This window comes from Idiotropiscis lumnitzeri, chromosome 18 (genome assembly GCF_059441095.1).
Source record: "Idiotropiscis lumnitzeri isolate Australia: NSW breed Sydney's pygmy pipehorse chromosome 18, RoL_Ilum_1.0, whole genome shotgun sequence".
In the NCBI taxonomy this organism is placed as follows: Eukaryota; Metazoa; Chordata; class Actinopteri; order Syngnathiformes; family Syngnathidae; genus Idiotropiscis; species Idiotropiscis lumnitzeri.
This window is the reverse complement of record NC_142408.1, coordinates 5,483,245-5,497,976: the sequence shown is the minus strand read 5'-3', so window position 1 is coordinate 5,497,976 and position 14,732 is coordinate 5,483,245. Positions and strand designations below refer to the sequence as shown.

The 14,732-nt window shown below is 41.0% G+C and overlaps 2 protein-coding genes across 5 annotated transcripts in view; one reads left to right on the top strand and one right to left on the bottom strand.

Moving 5' to 3' along the window:
• Window positions 1–3,120, bottom strand: part of nedd4l (NEDD4 like E3 ubiquitin protein ligase) — a 31,250-nt gene extending 28,130 nt beyond the window's left edge. For all 3 annotated transcript variants that reach the window (XM_088280640.1, XM_088280639.1, XM_088280641.1), the window contains exons 1-2: window positions 2,796–3,120; window positions 903–976 (exon numbers count right to left, since the gene is read on the bottom strand). In XM_088280640.1, the coding sequence (XP_088136766.1) occupies window positions 903–976; window positions 2,796–2,840 (119 nt within the window). In that variant the 5' untranslated portion in view covers window positions 2,841–3,120. The remainder of the gene's footprint in view (window positions 1–902; window positions 977–2,795) is intronic.
• A 368-nt stretch (window positions 3,121–3,488) lies between these two features.
• Window positions 3,489–14,582, top strand: prlra (prolactin receptor a). Of its 2 annotated transcripts, XM_088282164.1 has the most exons (10): window positions 3,489–3,564; window positions 5,359–5,573; window positions 9,608–9,690; window positions 9,933–10,068; window positions 11,144–11,313; window positions 11,472–11,638; window positions 12,663–12,804; window positions 12,936–13,032; window positions 13,150–13,219; window positions 13,546–14,582. In XM_088282164.1, exons 1-10 carry the CDS (start codon window positions 3,541–3,543, stop codon window positions 14,359–14,361), a joined length of 1,920 nt encoding a protein of 639 aa, XP_088138290.1. In that variant the 5' UTR covers window positions 3,489–3,540; the 3' UTR covers window positions 14,362–14,582. The 2 variants fall into 2 exon arrangements, with proteins under 2 accessions (XP_088138290.1, XP_088138291.1); XM_088282165.1 differs by lacking the exon at window positions 3,489–3,564 and having other exon boundaries at window positions 5,500–5,569.
• Window positions 14,583–14,732: the final 150 nt, after the last annotated feature.

Sequence of the window (14,732 nt, the reverse complement as noted above, 5' to 3'; positions counted from 1 at the left end):
GCTTTTTAATGCAAAACAGGAACTGAAATGAAATGACGTCAACACAAAGGTTAGATCGAGGTCAGCGAGAAAGGGAAAAAGATGACGACAGTCAAAAAGTTGAAATCATTGGCTCGGAGAAGGTTTCTATTATGTAACTCCCGCGGTCAAACAATTAAGTTTAAATTATTTTTTTTGTGACGCCCCCACAGAGGGCTAGCCATGACAACGAGGAAAAGTCATTATCATGTTGTACAACAATTTGCAAGGTTATTTCTTACGTGACGTGAAGGGGATTTATTTCGTCCACGGTCAATATTTTTAGAAAAAAAAATTCTAATTCAGATCGCAGCGTCCGGGAGCAGATTGTGGTCGAAATAAGCGGCTCTACAGTACAAGATTTTATCTGGCAAACGGGTGACAGAGGTTGGTTATAAATAGGAGAAACACAAGGGTAATCATTTATTCAAATGGAAGTTAAAGGTCTTTGAACTCTGTGAAAAAAAAAATCATGAAAGTTCACACAAATGGACTGTCCACTTGACAAATCTTTTACCATCAACAAGGAGGACGTCACAGCATGTTCAACTAAATGCTGGCCGGGCAGATTATTTTAAAGGCATATTGGAACAAAATAATTGGGCTAATTTATATAATCTCCACGCCAATAGTCAGCCAATAATTTATCAACTGGGCTGAGTGAAAATCCAGAGAGACTTTCAAGCAGCACCCAAACCATTTGATGTGATTTCAATACCAAAGGGTAAGCAGAGCTGCAATGTAATCACACACTCACACAAAAAAAAACCTCTGCTGATGATCTCATCATAAAATAGCAAACTTGTCAGTATGGTAGAGTTCTGGTGTTTGCATTACTTCAATGACCAATAACGCATTAATTATATATTCCTAGTGCAACTCACCTGGCTCCAATGATGTCTTTCTTGGCCAGGTCAATTCCCGCGATGACCTTAACACGCAGCACTCTGGTTTCATGCTGCGGAAGAAAAAGGTAACAAAAAATTAGCCCTTTTGAGTGCCAATGGCTACTCTCAGCAGGCTTTGCTTTCATGCAATTATGACCCTGACCCAGATAATAATGATGAACCGGTGGTTGTAATAAAGAGCTTTTCAATGCACAGTGACAGTGCGATGGTGAGTCATAATGGGGGATAGATGACACATTTAAATGGGGGACACAAGCACCATTTTTTTTTTAAATAGACAGAATTGAACACCAGGCATTTAATTGAAATGAGTCGGAAACAAACACCTAGTCATTCAATCCACTCCAAGGTCAAACATTTTGAACTTTATTGATAGGATGTACCATTTGTTTACTCAAGGAAAAAAATGACAATACTTGATCATGCAGGAGAGGGAGAGATAGAGATAACTTCATCTGCTGAGGGAAAGTCGATTTGGTATCTTCATAAAGTTTTTCCCACATGACCAGTTTGTAAATTTGTAAAAAGGTAGAGGAGAGAGATTCGCTTCACACACACCCGACACACCCCACCCGCGTCTCGTGTACACATGCTGACTAATTTAGCAGACAGATATGGCATATTGGTAACATGACATTAATCCTTGTCACTTTTGTGTTTGTGTTATCAGTAGTTGAATGCATGTCCTATTTAACACATTCATGTATGATGTATGTTAAAGTATGTTTTTATTTTATTTTTTTTTTAAACAAACTGAGGGGGGTGGTTGGGGGCAACATCAATTCAAACGAATGGTTGTAGACAAGCAAAAGTTAACAGTTTGAACAGGGTTAATTGTTAATTACTTTGTTATGAAACACTAATAATATGCCATTATTATTTTTGGCTCCATCTGAAGGCTCCCAGAGAGGCTGTTTAAATGCAGCTTGAAGCTGCGATTAAACAAAGCTTTCTGTTTTGTTTCATTTTATATTAACATTCACATTCATTTGTCAACAGCATTTTTGCAAGCCATAATGTATGTCGCTAGCTAGAAGCCGAGCTGCTCTTTGTTTACTTACGGGGAAGGCATGTTGCTATAGTTTGAGGCAGTTTTCCCCAGATTGTCACATGCTTAATAAGTTCTGTGTGGCAACAATATTTATTAATTGCTATAATTCAGTTAATATATAGCCAAACATGTTTTTGCATCTATTATTGCCTGTCTTACAGCTGATATAATAATACCTATTTAGCAAATTTACCTTAGAAAAAAACAAATGGATTAGTTATTTAATTCGGGTTTAAAAAAAAATAAAAAAAGCTTTTATGCTCTGTTGTATTTAGACCGGGTCTCTAAACTGATAATGAGTGCATTTACACAGGTACACATTGTTTGGGTTGATGATGCCAATCCGCAAAAAAAGTAAAACACCTGTCCGAAAATGTATAGCCTGTTGATTCGGCGTTGGGACAGCTCCCATTGGGGTTATGAGTCAAAAGTGTATCTGAAATTAACATTTGTATGCATGCTACGTGTCTTCTCGGTGTTTGTTTCGCAAACCAGTTTTGATTCGACCAACCCCATGTCAACAACAAAGTGTCATCTGTGTGCACCTCACAATACAACGAATGGAGGAGAGAGGCTCATTCATTTAACCGGTTGATTTATTTGTGGTTTTTCTTCATTTATTTATTTATAAAGAATTGTGATGCACCAACAGAGGAGGAATATGAACGAGGAGAGCTTTCGGGGAAACAAGACAGCTGCCTGAACATTACTATGGTATGTGGTTGAGGGCTGCTTAGCTTGACCACCGCGGCCAGGTTAGCATAGGCAGCATCCGCGAGGCTGTCTCGCGATCAAGCAGCGTAACGGACACGGCTTACCTCATCTTCGGACAGTCCGTAGATTGGTTCGTAATTCGTAGCCATATAGCCAGGCGGTGCCCGCTAATCGCCGTTGAAAAAGAGGAGGCGAGGCAGAGCTAGCTAGCTAGCCTCGAACAATTAAGTCCCACTTTTTGCTCCCCTGCCTCTCGTGTCGCGCAGTGGTGGTTAATTCCGTTCTTGAGATACGATCAGATTTAGCTTCCAAGGTCCCACTACACTCCTACAACACGACCTGGCGTTGTGTATGTTCACACTGTCCGAAACGGTTTCGTCAGAGACAAGATCGCTTTTGTCAAACCCTCATCTCCCCCTCCTCTCCAAACGTTGTGACACTTGACTTTGAAGCGACACAGCCAATCACCTGCCCGGTAAACATGATTGCTGTTGGTTTCAACCAATCGGTGGCGCGTTTCCGTTTCCCGATCGCAGCTGGCCTATTAGGACGTAGAGGTGGAATCTGGGAGCTCAGCTGGAATGGTGCATCTGAAATATTCCAATTTGTGTCTTGCAAATTATTGAACATGAACACTACAAATTACATCTTAGCCATTACGTGTACATATTGCGATACATTTGAATACATGGCGAGGAGTTGGCTAAAGTCCACCCTCGAGGTGGACAGGTTGGGGCGGGGCTTAAAACACATAGCCAATCACGAGATCCTATAGGTGAGTGAAATTCGGCAGACGTCCAAGTCAGCGTGGGAAACTTAACATAAAGGTTGGTTGTCTAGTACTTCCAGATGCCGTTAAAGATGACAGCAATGGTATGTGTAAGTTATAACTATTAGAAATAGTTTCATGAAGTACGTAATAATAAGGAGTAGAAAGTACAAGTATTTGTGTAAAAATGTAAATAGTAAAAGTACAAAGTAGGCTGAAAAAATAACTACTCCACTAATGTATAGGTAACCCAAAGTTCTACTAAAGTAAGATTGCTTGACACCTCTGGTAGAGAGGTCCACAGAGAGTTTGGGGCGGTTGGTCCCGTTATTTTGTCATTATTGGCGACGTATTTTCAATAAATTTGAATGGACAAATTATAATTTGTCCCAGCATGACTCCCACCAATAAATTGTGGGAGGAGGAGAGGGCGGGGGGTCATATCCCTTATTTTTATTGGCCGGTTTTCAAATCGTTAGTAATTCACTGAAAAACAAAACTAATCGATACAATTTAAAAAAATCAAACTAATATAATTTTTCTGATTGAGTTTGACACACTTCCGTTATGTTTGCATACAATGTCAATAAAGATTTTAGGTGTTTTCTTCACGCTTCTCTAAATCACTTCGACCTTTGAAGTAGCCTATCAAGAGCCACAAACAAGCCGTGTTGCCCTCAAATGGTTCTATGTACTTTATAAAAAAACAAACGTGTGACACAAAAAACAACGTGTGATGCAAGAAACGAATAAAATGAAGAGACGATCGTGGCTTTCCTTGCTCTGTTTGTCAATTCCTAATCTCGCCACTAGAGGTCAATATGTCACCACGATGTTAATATGGAGGATTTGTGAAAAACTCTCTTTAAAGATTTAAATATTATATCACGAAAAATATAAGAAAATGAAGACGACCGCCCCTCCCAAGCCAAACTAATAAATCAGCATGCATAATGTTCTAATATTTATTTATACTGTTCTACTGTGACACAATTAACACCCACTAACATGACAGAACATGTCAGGGACAATGAGGTAATGGAATAGAAATTATTGACATCCATCCATCCATCCATCCAGGGCACCAATGGGGCCTTGCAGTGGCATCCATCCTGCTGTTTACTTTTGCATGGACGGACAGGAGAGCAGATGGCATTATTATATAACACCATTGCTTCTAAGCACAGCTGAAGCGGAGATTGTCACAAGGCCATTGCTCAGTTGTTGAAAGTAGTGTTTTGTTAACAGGAGCATAGTAACACAAATACTGCACATACAAATTTAGGCTATACAGGACAAAAAGGTGCACGTCAATTTGAAGTGGAAAGGTTATTTATTCAAAGTGAGTGGTTTAACTGCGATTAGGCCTTCATGCAAGAAATAAGAATTCTTACGTGAATTTACAGAGAGGACCAAGCGTCTATTATGTGTAAGGCATCGTTAGGTATGATTTCTCCATTTGCACAAATCTATAAAATAAGGGTTCTGAGTTGAAATAATATAAGTGTGATAAAATGTATTATAATTGTTCATTTTTTAGTTTGTGTCCAAAATGAACTACAATTTTTTTGGGGGACATATATTTGTATATAAAAGTATTACATTGACAATTCTGAGTTGAATTTTTGGTTTATAATTCAGTAACTGTTTGGACACTACTATACTATAGCACTTTATCTTTGAACACCACATCCTTTCAACTTTACAGATGCCACGACCGAGAGGAAACGCCATTGATTTGTTTCTTAGAGGGATAATGGAAACATATATACAAAGTTTATACTTAACTGTATAAAAAACCCCGATTCGTTTATTCGTTGTGGTCGTACTTCTATACTGCAGCGGTGCTTTTTAGAATGTAATATACAAGTAATTGTAATTTGTTTTTTGTTTTTCAGTTCCGCTTGTTGGACATGACAGGGGCGCCCTCTCCTCCTCACCCCTCCCTTGGTGGGAGGCGGAGGGATGTTGCGATGTTTCCTCCCACACTAAGGCTGAACCAACCACGCTGCTCTTCCACTAATGTCCACTTCGCCTCCAGGCAGAATTACTTGGACCAGTCCGCTCTTCTATGGAGGCTTACGCAGACACATGCTGAAACACTGACTGGTTGGTAAGTCCTTTTTTTTTTTTTTTTAATTTGAATTTTGATTTATTTATACTTTTAAAATATATTCTACGGGGCTGATGTTTCTTGAGTGGACTCATACAAGGTGCATGTATCTTAGCATGTGCACACTGTGCACAGAAATTCAAGGATTGTTAAGTGAAAGTCTAGCTCTTTTTTTGGAGTGTAGTTCAAGAAAATGTATGTCTGTATAAATGTAATAAATATATTACTCATTATGAATTCCAAGAAAAGTATAGCTCACAGATATTTCAAAAACTACTATGAATTAAATATCCATCGCGACCCCGTACGAGATAAGTGGTGTTGAAGATGACACAGATGACAAATAAAATTATAATTAAAAAAAAATAATATCCTAATATGAATTACAAGTAAAATATCCAGCAGAAAATATTTTTAAAAAATATGTTGTTAATCTAATATAAATAGCAAAAGTTCAGTTGAAAATGGGATTATTATAAGAATATTATATATTGGATAAAAAATATATATATTAATAATAATATATATATAAATATAATATTAATTGATTCCAGTGTGGCAAAGAATAGCTCATGAGTTTGTGCACCTTTTTTTCCAATAGTGTGCATGTGAGTAGAAAGTAAATTTGTAATCAAATCCCATACATGAGTTTTTATGCAGAATACTCCATTTAAGGGTTAGTTCTTAGTAAATCTGTCTTTAAAAAAGATAATGGTCCATCTTTTGAGCTGCATTTGCATCTGTTGCACTACATTCATGCTGAGCGTTGCTTGTAAATGTTGCCTTGCTACTCAACTTTGCTATCGAATTATTGCTACTTTTTGTTTGACTCTGCGCCATTTGAATAAAGTTGTGTAATTGCTCCCTGACCGTGTCATTCAAAAGTGCGAATTTATTATCTTAAGTAAAAGCTGAATTGTCATTGCATATGCTGAAAAGCCTTACAATAGATCCCATAATGGGATTTCCGTGGGGGTGACGCTGGCGTTTGCTTGAGTCTGGTTCATGGAGGTTGAGTGTGAGCGAGAGCTTGGCCGTTATAGCAACAAGCCTTACAAGTCAATACTGGATGAACAAAACCTTTTCCGCTCTTACTGCGCTCGGCCTTTATATACGTATACTGTTTCATTCATGGCTTGCATTCAAGCCCGGCTTGACATTGTTAGGTCGCTAAAGCGTAGCATACTCAATGGCGCCGCATAGAATGTTGATGAATAAGTCGTAATTTGGACTTTCGTACAGTAGCTGTTTAGGAAATGCTTTAAATACTCATTTTGCTGTCATGCAAGTGTAAAAAGAAGTTAACCACTTTGGAATGGAATGACTCAGTGTTTTGCTGGCGTGCAAAGAACTAGAGTAAATTTTAGTACAGTCAAATTGTATTTAATTTGTTGAAAATTGATTTCTTCAAAATGGAGGTCACATGATCGCTGTTTATTGCCTCTCCCGGTTAGTTTACTATAAATGTGTATTCAACCAAACTCGTGCGTATAAAAAGCACTTGAGTCATAATTGTGGCTACACGCGTCCTTGATTGCGCAGGATGAAGGAAGTCTATTGCAGCACATTTACGGGCAGTCATGTCACAAAAAGGATTTCACTCATTCAATTACGCCAATTTTCTATTGGTTACTGCAAATAGGGGCCAGGATGTTTGATTAAAAGCATATTTCATTTGTGTCGATCAGGAGCGCAGCTACGTGGTGGTCATGGCGGAGGGGAAGACTTTTACTATCTGGGATGTTTTGAACATTTGAACGTGGATGCGATGTTCTTAGAATGCTTGATACTCTTCCACGTTTATTTTTTTAAATAGGAAGCATATTAAAAGAATAAAGGTGCATTTGATCTGAACGTTAAATCTAAAATAATCTCTTAAGTAACATGCACATTCAATTCTTATTGCCAATTCCAAACAAAATACAGTTATGGGTTCATAAAGAAAAAAAAAAAAAGCACACGTCTACCAATCTTGCTGAGGGGGGCGCATGTCATCCTAGGGAACATGCTCTTTTTTTTCCCCGCCGTACTACAATAAAGTGTAATTGCACATCCACTCCAGTAGTTGGCAGTAGCGCTCCCATTGCTCAATGTGCGCAGCGAGTGTTAACTCAACAAAAATGCTCTTTTTTATAGTTGCGGCGGAGAGAAAGTGTTGGGGTGGGGGCGTGAATTATTTTCTTCTTGCTAGGGACGGGCGTAACAAAAAATGATTGCGAATTACCGGTCTACAGGTATTTAAATTTCCTCCCACATACCAAAAACATGCACGTTAGGGTAATGAACGAGTCTAAATTATCAATAGGTTTGAAAGGCGGCCCTCTGATTGGCTGCCGACCTCACCTCTCGCCCAAAGTCGTATGAGGTTCAACAGTAACACCCTCGGTCCATAAGATGCGATCGGCAGATGCTCAGAGCGCCGGAAACCAACCCTGATCTTCCGCATACAAGGTGTTTTATTTACACTGCAAACACAAGCTCAGGTTGACCTCAGCCATTTTGTGTCGGTGACATTACACACGTAACAGTGGCGTGGGCGCAAAATGCTTGAAATGGTGTCTTTTACAAGAAGTAGTTAGGGAAGAGGTCAAACGGGTGTGTGGGGGGGTGGGTGCAAATGAGGTCACTTAGGTGTCCGCGTTACGTTTAACACGCTGCAACAGGCGCGAAAGGCTTCACAGTTGACGCTGTTTCGTGTTCCGTGGCGCTCTCCTGTCTTCTGAGCAGCTTATTGGGTGTGGGCCCTCCGGTTACGTAAGCACCTCTATATTCAGCAGGAGGCTAATCCGCTAGCGTGACCTTAATGCCAATTAACAGATCATGGCGTTATCGAGGCACCACAAAGGAGCGCGTCTTAACAAGTGGCGCTCGAGGTGAACTCCACTGAGCGGGCTAGCGTCGTGATCGCGACCCCACTTCCCAAATCATGGTTGGCGTTCTGTGCGGAAGCGCCATGTCGCCAGATGTGCTTCCTTCTAGTTAGCGAGATAGCTTACGGGTCAGTTGTCGCCGGCGTGTTCAGAGATGAAAAGGGTCACGCTGTGTACTAGCGATGCTAAGAGCTCGTCGCCGCTTGGTTATGCAATCGCTTACGCCGCATGTGCCAGCTGGTAGAGGTAGACACAAATGGAGAGGACTGTATTATTTTCATGTTTAATCCTTAGCGTAACCCCCCCCCCCCCACGCACACACACACAAAGAGGGAAATACTGTATATACAACAGATACGCTACGATACAACTTTATTTATATAGCGCATTTCGAGACAGCTGGAGCTGTAACAAAAGCGCTTTCCATATGGTGTCAAATGAATTAGCGGGAAATTACAACACAAATTAAAACACATTATTCTGCTCAGTTTTTCATTGTGTCCTTACTAAGAACATTTAAGTTTGAGTGACGTTAAAGGTGTATAATTGCGTTTACAGGCCACAAGAGGGCGCCAAAGCACACCTTTTGTCTTAGTGAAGGTCCTCATCTAACGTCAACATAGCCTCAATGTCACCCTAAAAAGTTTTGTAATTTGTGTGATGTTAAAAAATGAAAAAAATTAATAAAAAAAAATTTTAAAAAAGGAGAAGAGACCATCCAGACTCATGAAAAACTTTCCCGCAGATTTTTTCAATTCCGGAAATCGTAATGTTTTACGATTGTAACTTTTTTAATAATATTGAGACTTTCTGCTCCAAAAATGATAAATTTGTTCATGTAACAAATTCATTTAACATTAATATTACACCGTAATATTAAAATTAAAAAAAAAAAATTCAATTTTCTTTTCTTTACAGTAATATGTTGTTTGCAACAAAACGTTTACTTTTCCATACTTTTTTCTCTGAAGGTTGCAACTTTACTTTCGTCACATTTCGAGTGACCACCACCCCGCCCCTGTAGCATCGTGACTTTATTCTCATAAAATATCCACTTGTTTTCACATAAAGAATGAGGAATTTCCATGACAAAGAAAAACACAGCCACACCCCCCTCCTCCCTCACCCGTCCGTCATTGTTGATGTTTTCTGTCCATCCCGCAGCTCTGAAGTGTGTGGTGCCATGATGAGGAACGTTCTGAAGTTGAGCTGTCTGCTGTTGCTTGTTGCCACATCACGCGCTAAAGGTACATTCTCAAAAGGGGGCTTGTGTCCACAGTCGAACAGCTTTCTGCTTCCACCGATTTCACAAAGTCTGTCTGTAAAGTTCCCACAAAGCTTAAATCCTCAGCTCAGCGATAATAAATCAACAAATAAACGCAAGTGGTGGTTGATCGACTACCAAAACTTTGTTAGACACTCGACCATGAGGAAAAACTGCCCTTGCAGGTGATGCTGATTCATTTGTTCTTCTTCTTTTGCCTCTCAGGTGGTCTAAGTCCGCCGGGGAAGCCCACACTGACCAGCTGTCGCTCTCCCGAAAAAGAGACCTTCACCTGCTGGTGGCAGCCTGGTTCCGACGGAGGACTACCGACCACTTACACGCTGTACTACCGCAAGGAAAGGTTCGTACTTCCCCCTTTTTTTATATAGTCCTCTATTTCACCTTGCTTTGTCAATTCTTTTTTTTAAATCTACAACAAGTAAAAATTCTGACTTAACTACAAAAGATTAACTAGCTAATTGTTGTGTCTTTTATTCAATGGACATATTTAGAAAGTGGGCCTTATGCTTGAAGATAATTCTGGAATAACTAGTGCTGTCAAGCGATTAAATTTTTTTAACTAATTATTGGCCAAAAAATCTGTAATTAATTGCGATGAATCCCATTTTTTTTACTACTATTTTTTTGCGAAACTTTTAATAGGTACTTACAGTATTTTGCGGACTATAAGCTGCTACTTTTTTCCTAGATTTTGAACCATCTGGCTAATACAACAGTGTGGCTTTTCTGTGGATTTTTCTTTCACCACTAGGGGCGCTCTATAGTTTAGAAATTACACTAAATCTACATTTTTTTTTCTCTTGGGTCTGTTCTGCTTTAATTAGCAAAGTTGTTGTCGCGTTAAAAGGCACTGTTTTAACAATCAGTTTTGTTTTGTTTTTTAAATTACTGTGTCTTATATTAGGGTGTGCCTTATAGTAATACGGTACTTAAATAATATCTTGTAATTAATGTATAATCACGTAAATGTATTTTAAATCAAAAAGTTAAAATATTTAGTCGCGTAAAATTATTTTTTTAAATTAACCTTGAGTTAACACTTCAATTTTGACAGCCCTAGCAATAACAATAATGCAGTCCCTCCTCAATGAACATTGGGCACAGTACAGCAACCTAGCTTCAAACAAGCGACTAAAATAAAGGATGTGACATAAATGGACTTAACGCTGCTATTCTGTGTTAAATGGATTCTTCTTTAGCGCTTTAGCAACCACTTAGCGATTTTCAACGCCTTTGGCAATTTGCACATACGTGTTCCTTCAGCCACTCAGTGATGAGCTCCTTATTCCATTTGTAATTTAGTTATTTTTGGTGTACTTATTTTTCCATTATCATTCGCTATAACATACAACCCTGCTAAAAGCTCCCTCGCACTCACTCTTTTGTTCTTTCTCTCCCCCTTCTCGTGCATCCAGCTCTGAAATCATGTACGAGTGCCCTGACTACTTCACGGGAGGGGAGAACTCGTGCTTCTTCAACAAGAACAACACATCAATCTGGGTCAACTACAACATCACTGTGGTGGCCACCAACCCGCTGGGCAGCACCTTCTCCGACCCCGTGGATGTCGACGTGGTCTATATTGGTGAGGATTTGTGTGTGGCCATCCTGTCCTTGAGGCTGCTTAAGCTTAAATTGGGTTTTCAGTGCCAATCTCCTCAATCGCCTTTATTATTGATGGCAGCAATAAAAAAAAATTTTTTTTTAAAAAGATACGTGGTATGATGTTCTATTCCATTGCAGTGCAGCCCAACCCTCCCGAGAACGTGTCACTGAGCGTGATGGAGGACAAAGGCTGGCCCTTCCTGCGCGTCACGTGGGCGCCACCTCGCAAGGCCGACACTCGCTCCGGCTGGATCACACTCATTTATGAGCTTCGCATCCGGTCCGAGGGGGAAAATGAGTGGGAGGTATGCAAAGTGCTAAATTAACTTTCGGTTAGCAGCTAATCCCAATTCCCACTTGCCATTATGTTTTTTTATTAAACTTGAGCTCCACTGTTTTTATCTAGCTGCTTTCTCGCGTTAGTTGCACTCTAAACTTTAGTGTGAAACACACGCCTTCATGCTGCCAAAGCGTCATTTTCTTGCATCACGGCTTAGAATTTATTGCAAATGTTGGAGTCACAAAATATAGCATCGAGAAGTCTTGGGCATCGTCTGAATTTGAACTATAACAGTTCCGATTTGGTTTCGATTCTAATTGCAAACGATTCTCGATTTCCACTCTTTTCCTGGTGTGGTGTTTTTGTGGATTTATTTTTAGTGTCTCGCAGGTCATACTACACTCTAAAAAAAAATAACGGATTGCTACCTGTGGCCTTTATCGATTTGTAGTGTCCAAGGCAGCGGCCAACGGGTGAAACCTGAGCTCAAACGCGTCAGTCCGAGTGCCAGCTGCTCCCTCGGATTAGGACACTGTATCACATCCCTGCTTGGTGTCGAATGCGTCGCTTTTATCTCAGATCTTTACCTCCATCTTTATGCAAAAGAACAAATGTGGGAGGTATTGTTTTTGATTTTGGCGTTAGAAGGGTTGTGCAAAAATGGCAGGACTAATTTCCAAATAAAAGCCTCTATAAAATTTGACTGCAGTTCTAGTTTTCGCCACTAGATGTCCTCATCACTGAAGCTTTGAAGCTTCAAACCATTTTGAAGATTGCTTCAAATGGTTCAGTGATTCATAAAAGCTTCATTCGCCCATCGCTACCTCACCTCCATATACAGTCGCTGGGGTTCACAGATTTTTTTTTCGTTTCAACAGTTCCCTTTTCTGCCATTCATAAGCAGAAAACATCATCTAGTGTGAGCCAGGAATTGTCTTATTACTAGCTTATATATCACGAACTAGCTTTGCACTTCATTCTATTCAGTTTCAATCTTCTTAAATTTGATTTGAATGCCTTTTCAAATAGCTCTCTTGTGTTTTTTTTAGACTCACGTGGCAGGCCAGCAGAAGCTTTTCAACATTTTCAGCCTGCGCTCTGGCGGCTTGTACGTCGTTGAGGTGCGCTGCAAACCCGACCACGGCTTTTGGAGCGAATGGAGCTCAACATCGGAAATCCGTTTTCCTGACTGTAAGACATCACACACCAGTGCAGCAAACAATTTGATTTCTTTTTTAAAAAAAATGGATTCAATGTACAATCTAGTGCAGACTCAAACAAGAGACAGGATTATGATGTTTTGTTTGGAATTGTGTGTCCAGATTTCCATCGGGAAAAGTCAGCGTGGATCGTCATCACCGCCGTCTGTGCCTTCATCTTCCTCATCATCACATGGTTGCTGCACATGAATAGTCGCAGGTAAAAGAAAAGAAAAGAAAGAAAAGTGACAACAGAACAAAGCGTGTCACCGCCCAGACTTCTCAGCCGTGCTTGACCTTTCATTTAATTCTAACGTTTCTCTTTTTATTTTTGAAGCTTGAAACACTGCCTCCTCCCACCCGTCCCTGGACCGAAAATAAAAGGATTAGATCAACAGCTTTTAAAGGTAATAGCCTCATTTTCTTTCAACATCATACATGTTACACCGAGATCCTACCTACAACATCTTGATATCAGATATCAGAGCCACAACAGCCCCACTATTTCAGAAGCACTGCGCTAGAGTGAGCATGAGTACCACTGGTACTTTTCGCGTTGAGTGGCTTTGGTCATTATCTCCTGTGTAGTGTGGCATCGAAATGTGACACCCCAAAAATGTCAGCAGGCTGTTTAAAATTGTCCGTTTGACTTTGTCCCACTACGTCCGGTTAAGGGAAAAAAGCTGAAAATTGCCAGCTTTGGCATAACCGAGAATCGGTTCTTCCCTTGCAGACGGCAAAGTCCGAGGATATCTTGAAAGCGCTGGTGGTGTCCGACTTCCCCCCGATGTCTTTGTCGTCGTCATCCCACAATGAAGACCTGCTGGTGGAGTATCTGGAGGTGTACATTTCGGAAGAGCGGGAGGCCATGTTGGAGACGAGCAAGGATCTCAGCGGCGGAAGCTTCAAGTTGGAGAGCTCGACGTCCGACAGCGACTCGGGCCGGGGTAGCTGCGACAGTCGCACCCTGCTGACGGAAAAGTGCGTCCGGCCAAAAGAGCACGAAGACGACACGGGGGAGCGAGCCCAACGGGAAGAATGGGAGCATACTCGAGTAGACACGGGAGGCATGACGTGGCCGTCTGTGTTTACTGAGCCGCAGGACCGGCCACGGCACAGCCTCTCTGACGGCCTCTCTCGGCTTCTGGAGCCCCCAGAGGGGCAGGTTTGCAAGCAAATCAAGGCCCGCAGCGACGTCAATATCGCCGTGCCCGTTCACAAACAGTCGCCTGCTCGCTGGTCCGTCGAGTACGTGGGCGTGCAGACGGTACTGGAGGATGACGTGGTCATCCTCCAGTCGTGGAGCGACGGGGAGGGTTGCCCCCCTTCGCACTCCTTCCAGGAGCGGGACTACTGCCAAGTGAAGCGGGTGGGCAGCGACGACACGCTGCTGCTGCTCCATAAAGTGTCGGAGGGAAGGGCGGACGGGTGCGAGGACGGGACCTGCTTTGGCGATACGAGCCAGAAGAGCGCCACCTGTATGCACTCCACGACGGCAACGAGCGGTTACGTCGATACGGCCGTTGTCTTTCCAATAACAACGTACTGAGGGTCCTTTTTTAGGGACGGGCATTCAACTGAGTTAATCACGTAATTTTTAGTTTTGTCACCCTCAACGGGATGGGACTGCGGCACTGATGACACTGAATGGTGTGAACTCCTATTTCCGTGGACTTGAGACCCCAACTTTTTCATAAAGAAATATTTATTTGAGACATAAACATGTAAAACTCTCTTTTTTTTAATAAAAAATCCACCCATGTAAAAATATTTTTTCACACATAAAAGAAGGCTTATGTTGATGACATTTTGTACGAAACATTACAAAAAATGTGTTTAATTTAAATTAGACTATCCATGTAACATTTTGAATTTGTTGCAAAGAAATAATAGCACTTGATGTTTATTTCCACAAAAGAA

Bases quoted from the DNA above. Each gene is read 5' to 3' on its own strand.
- prlra (XM_088282164.1), top strand. From the start codon at position 3,541: ATGCCGTTAAAGATGACAGCAATG. The intron at 3,565-5,358 runs GTATGTGTAAGT...TTTGTTTTTCAG, and splicing joins CGTTAAAGATGACAGCAATG to TTCCGCTTGTTGGACATGAC. The intron at 10,069-11,143 runs GTTCGTACTTCC...TCGTGCATCCAG, and splicing joins CTGTACTACCGCAAGGAAAG to CTCTGAAATCATGTACGAGT.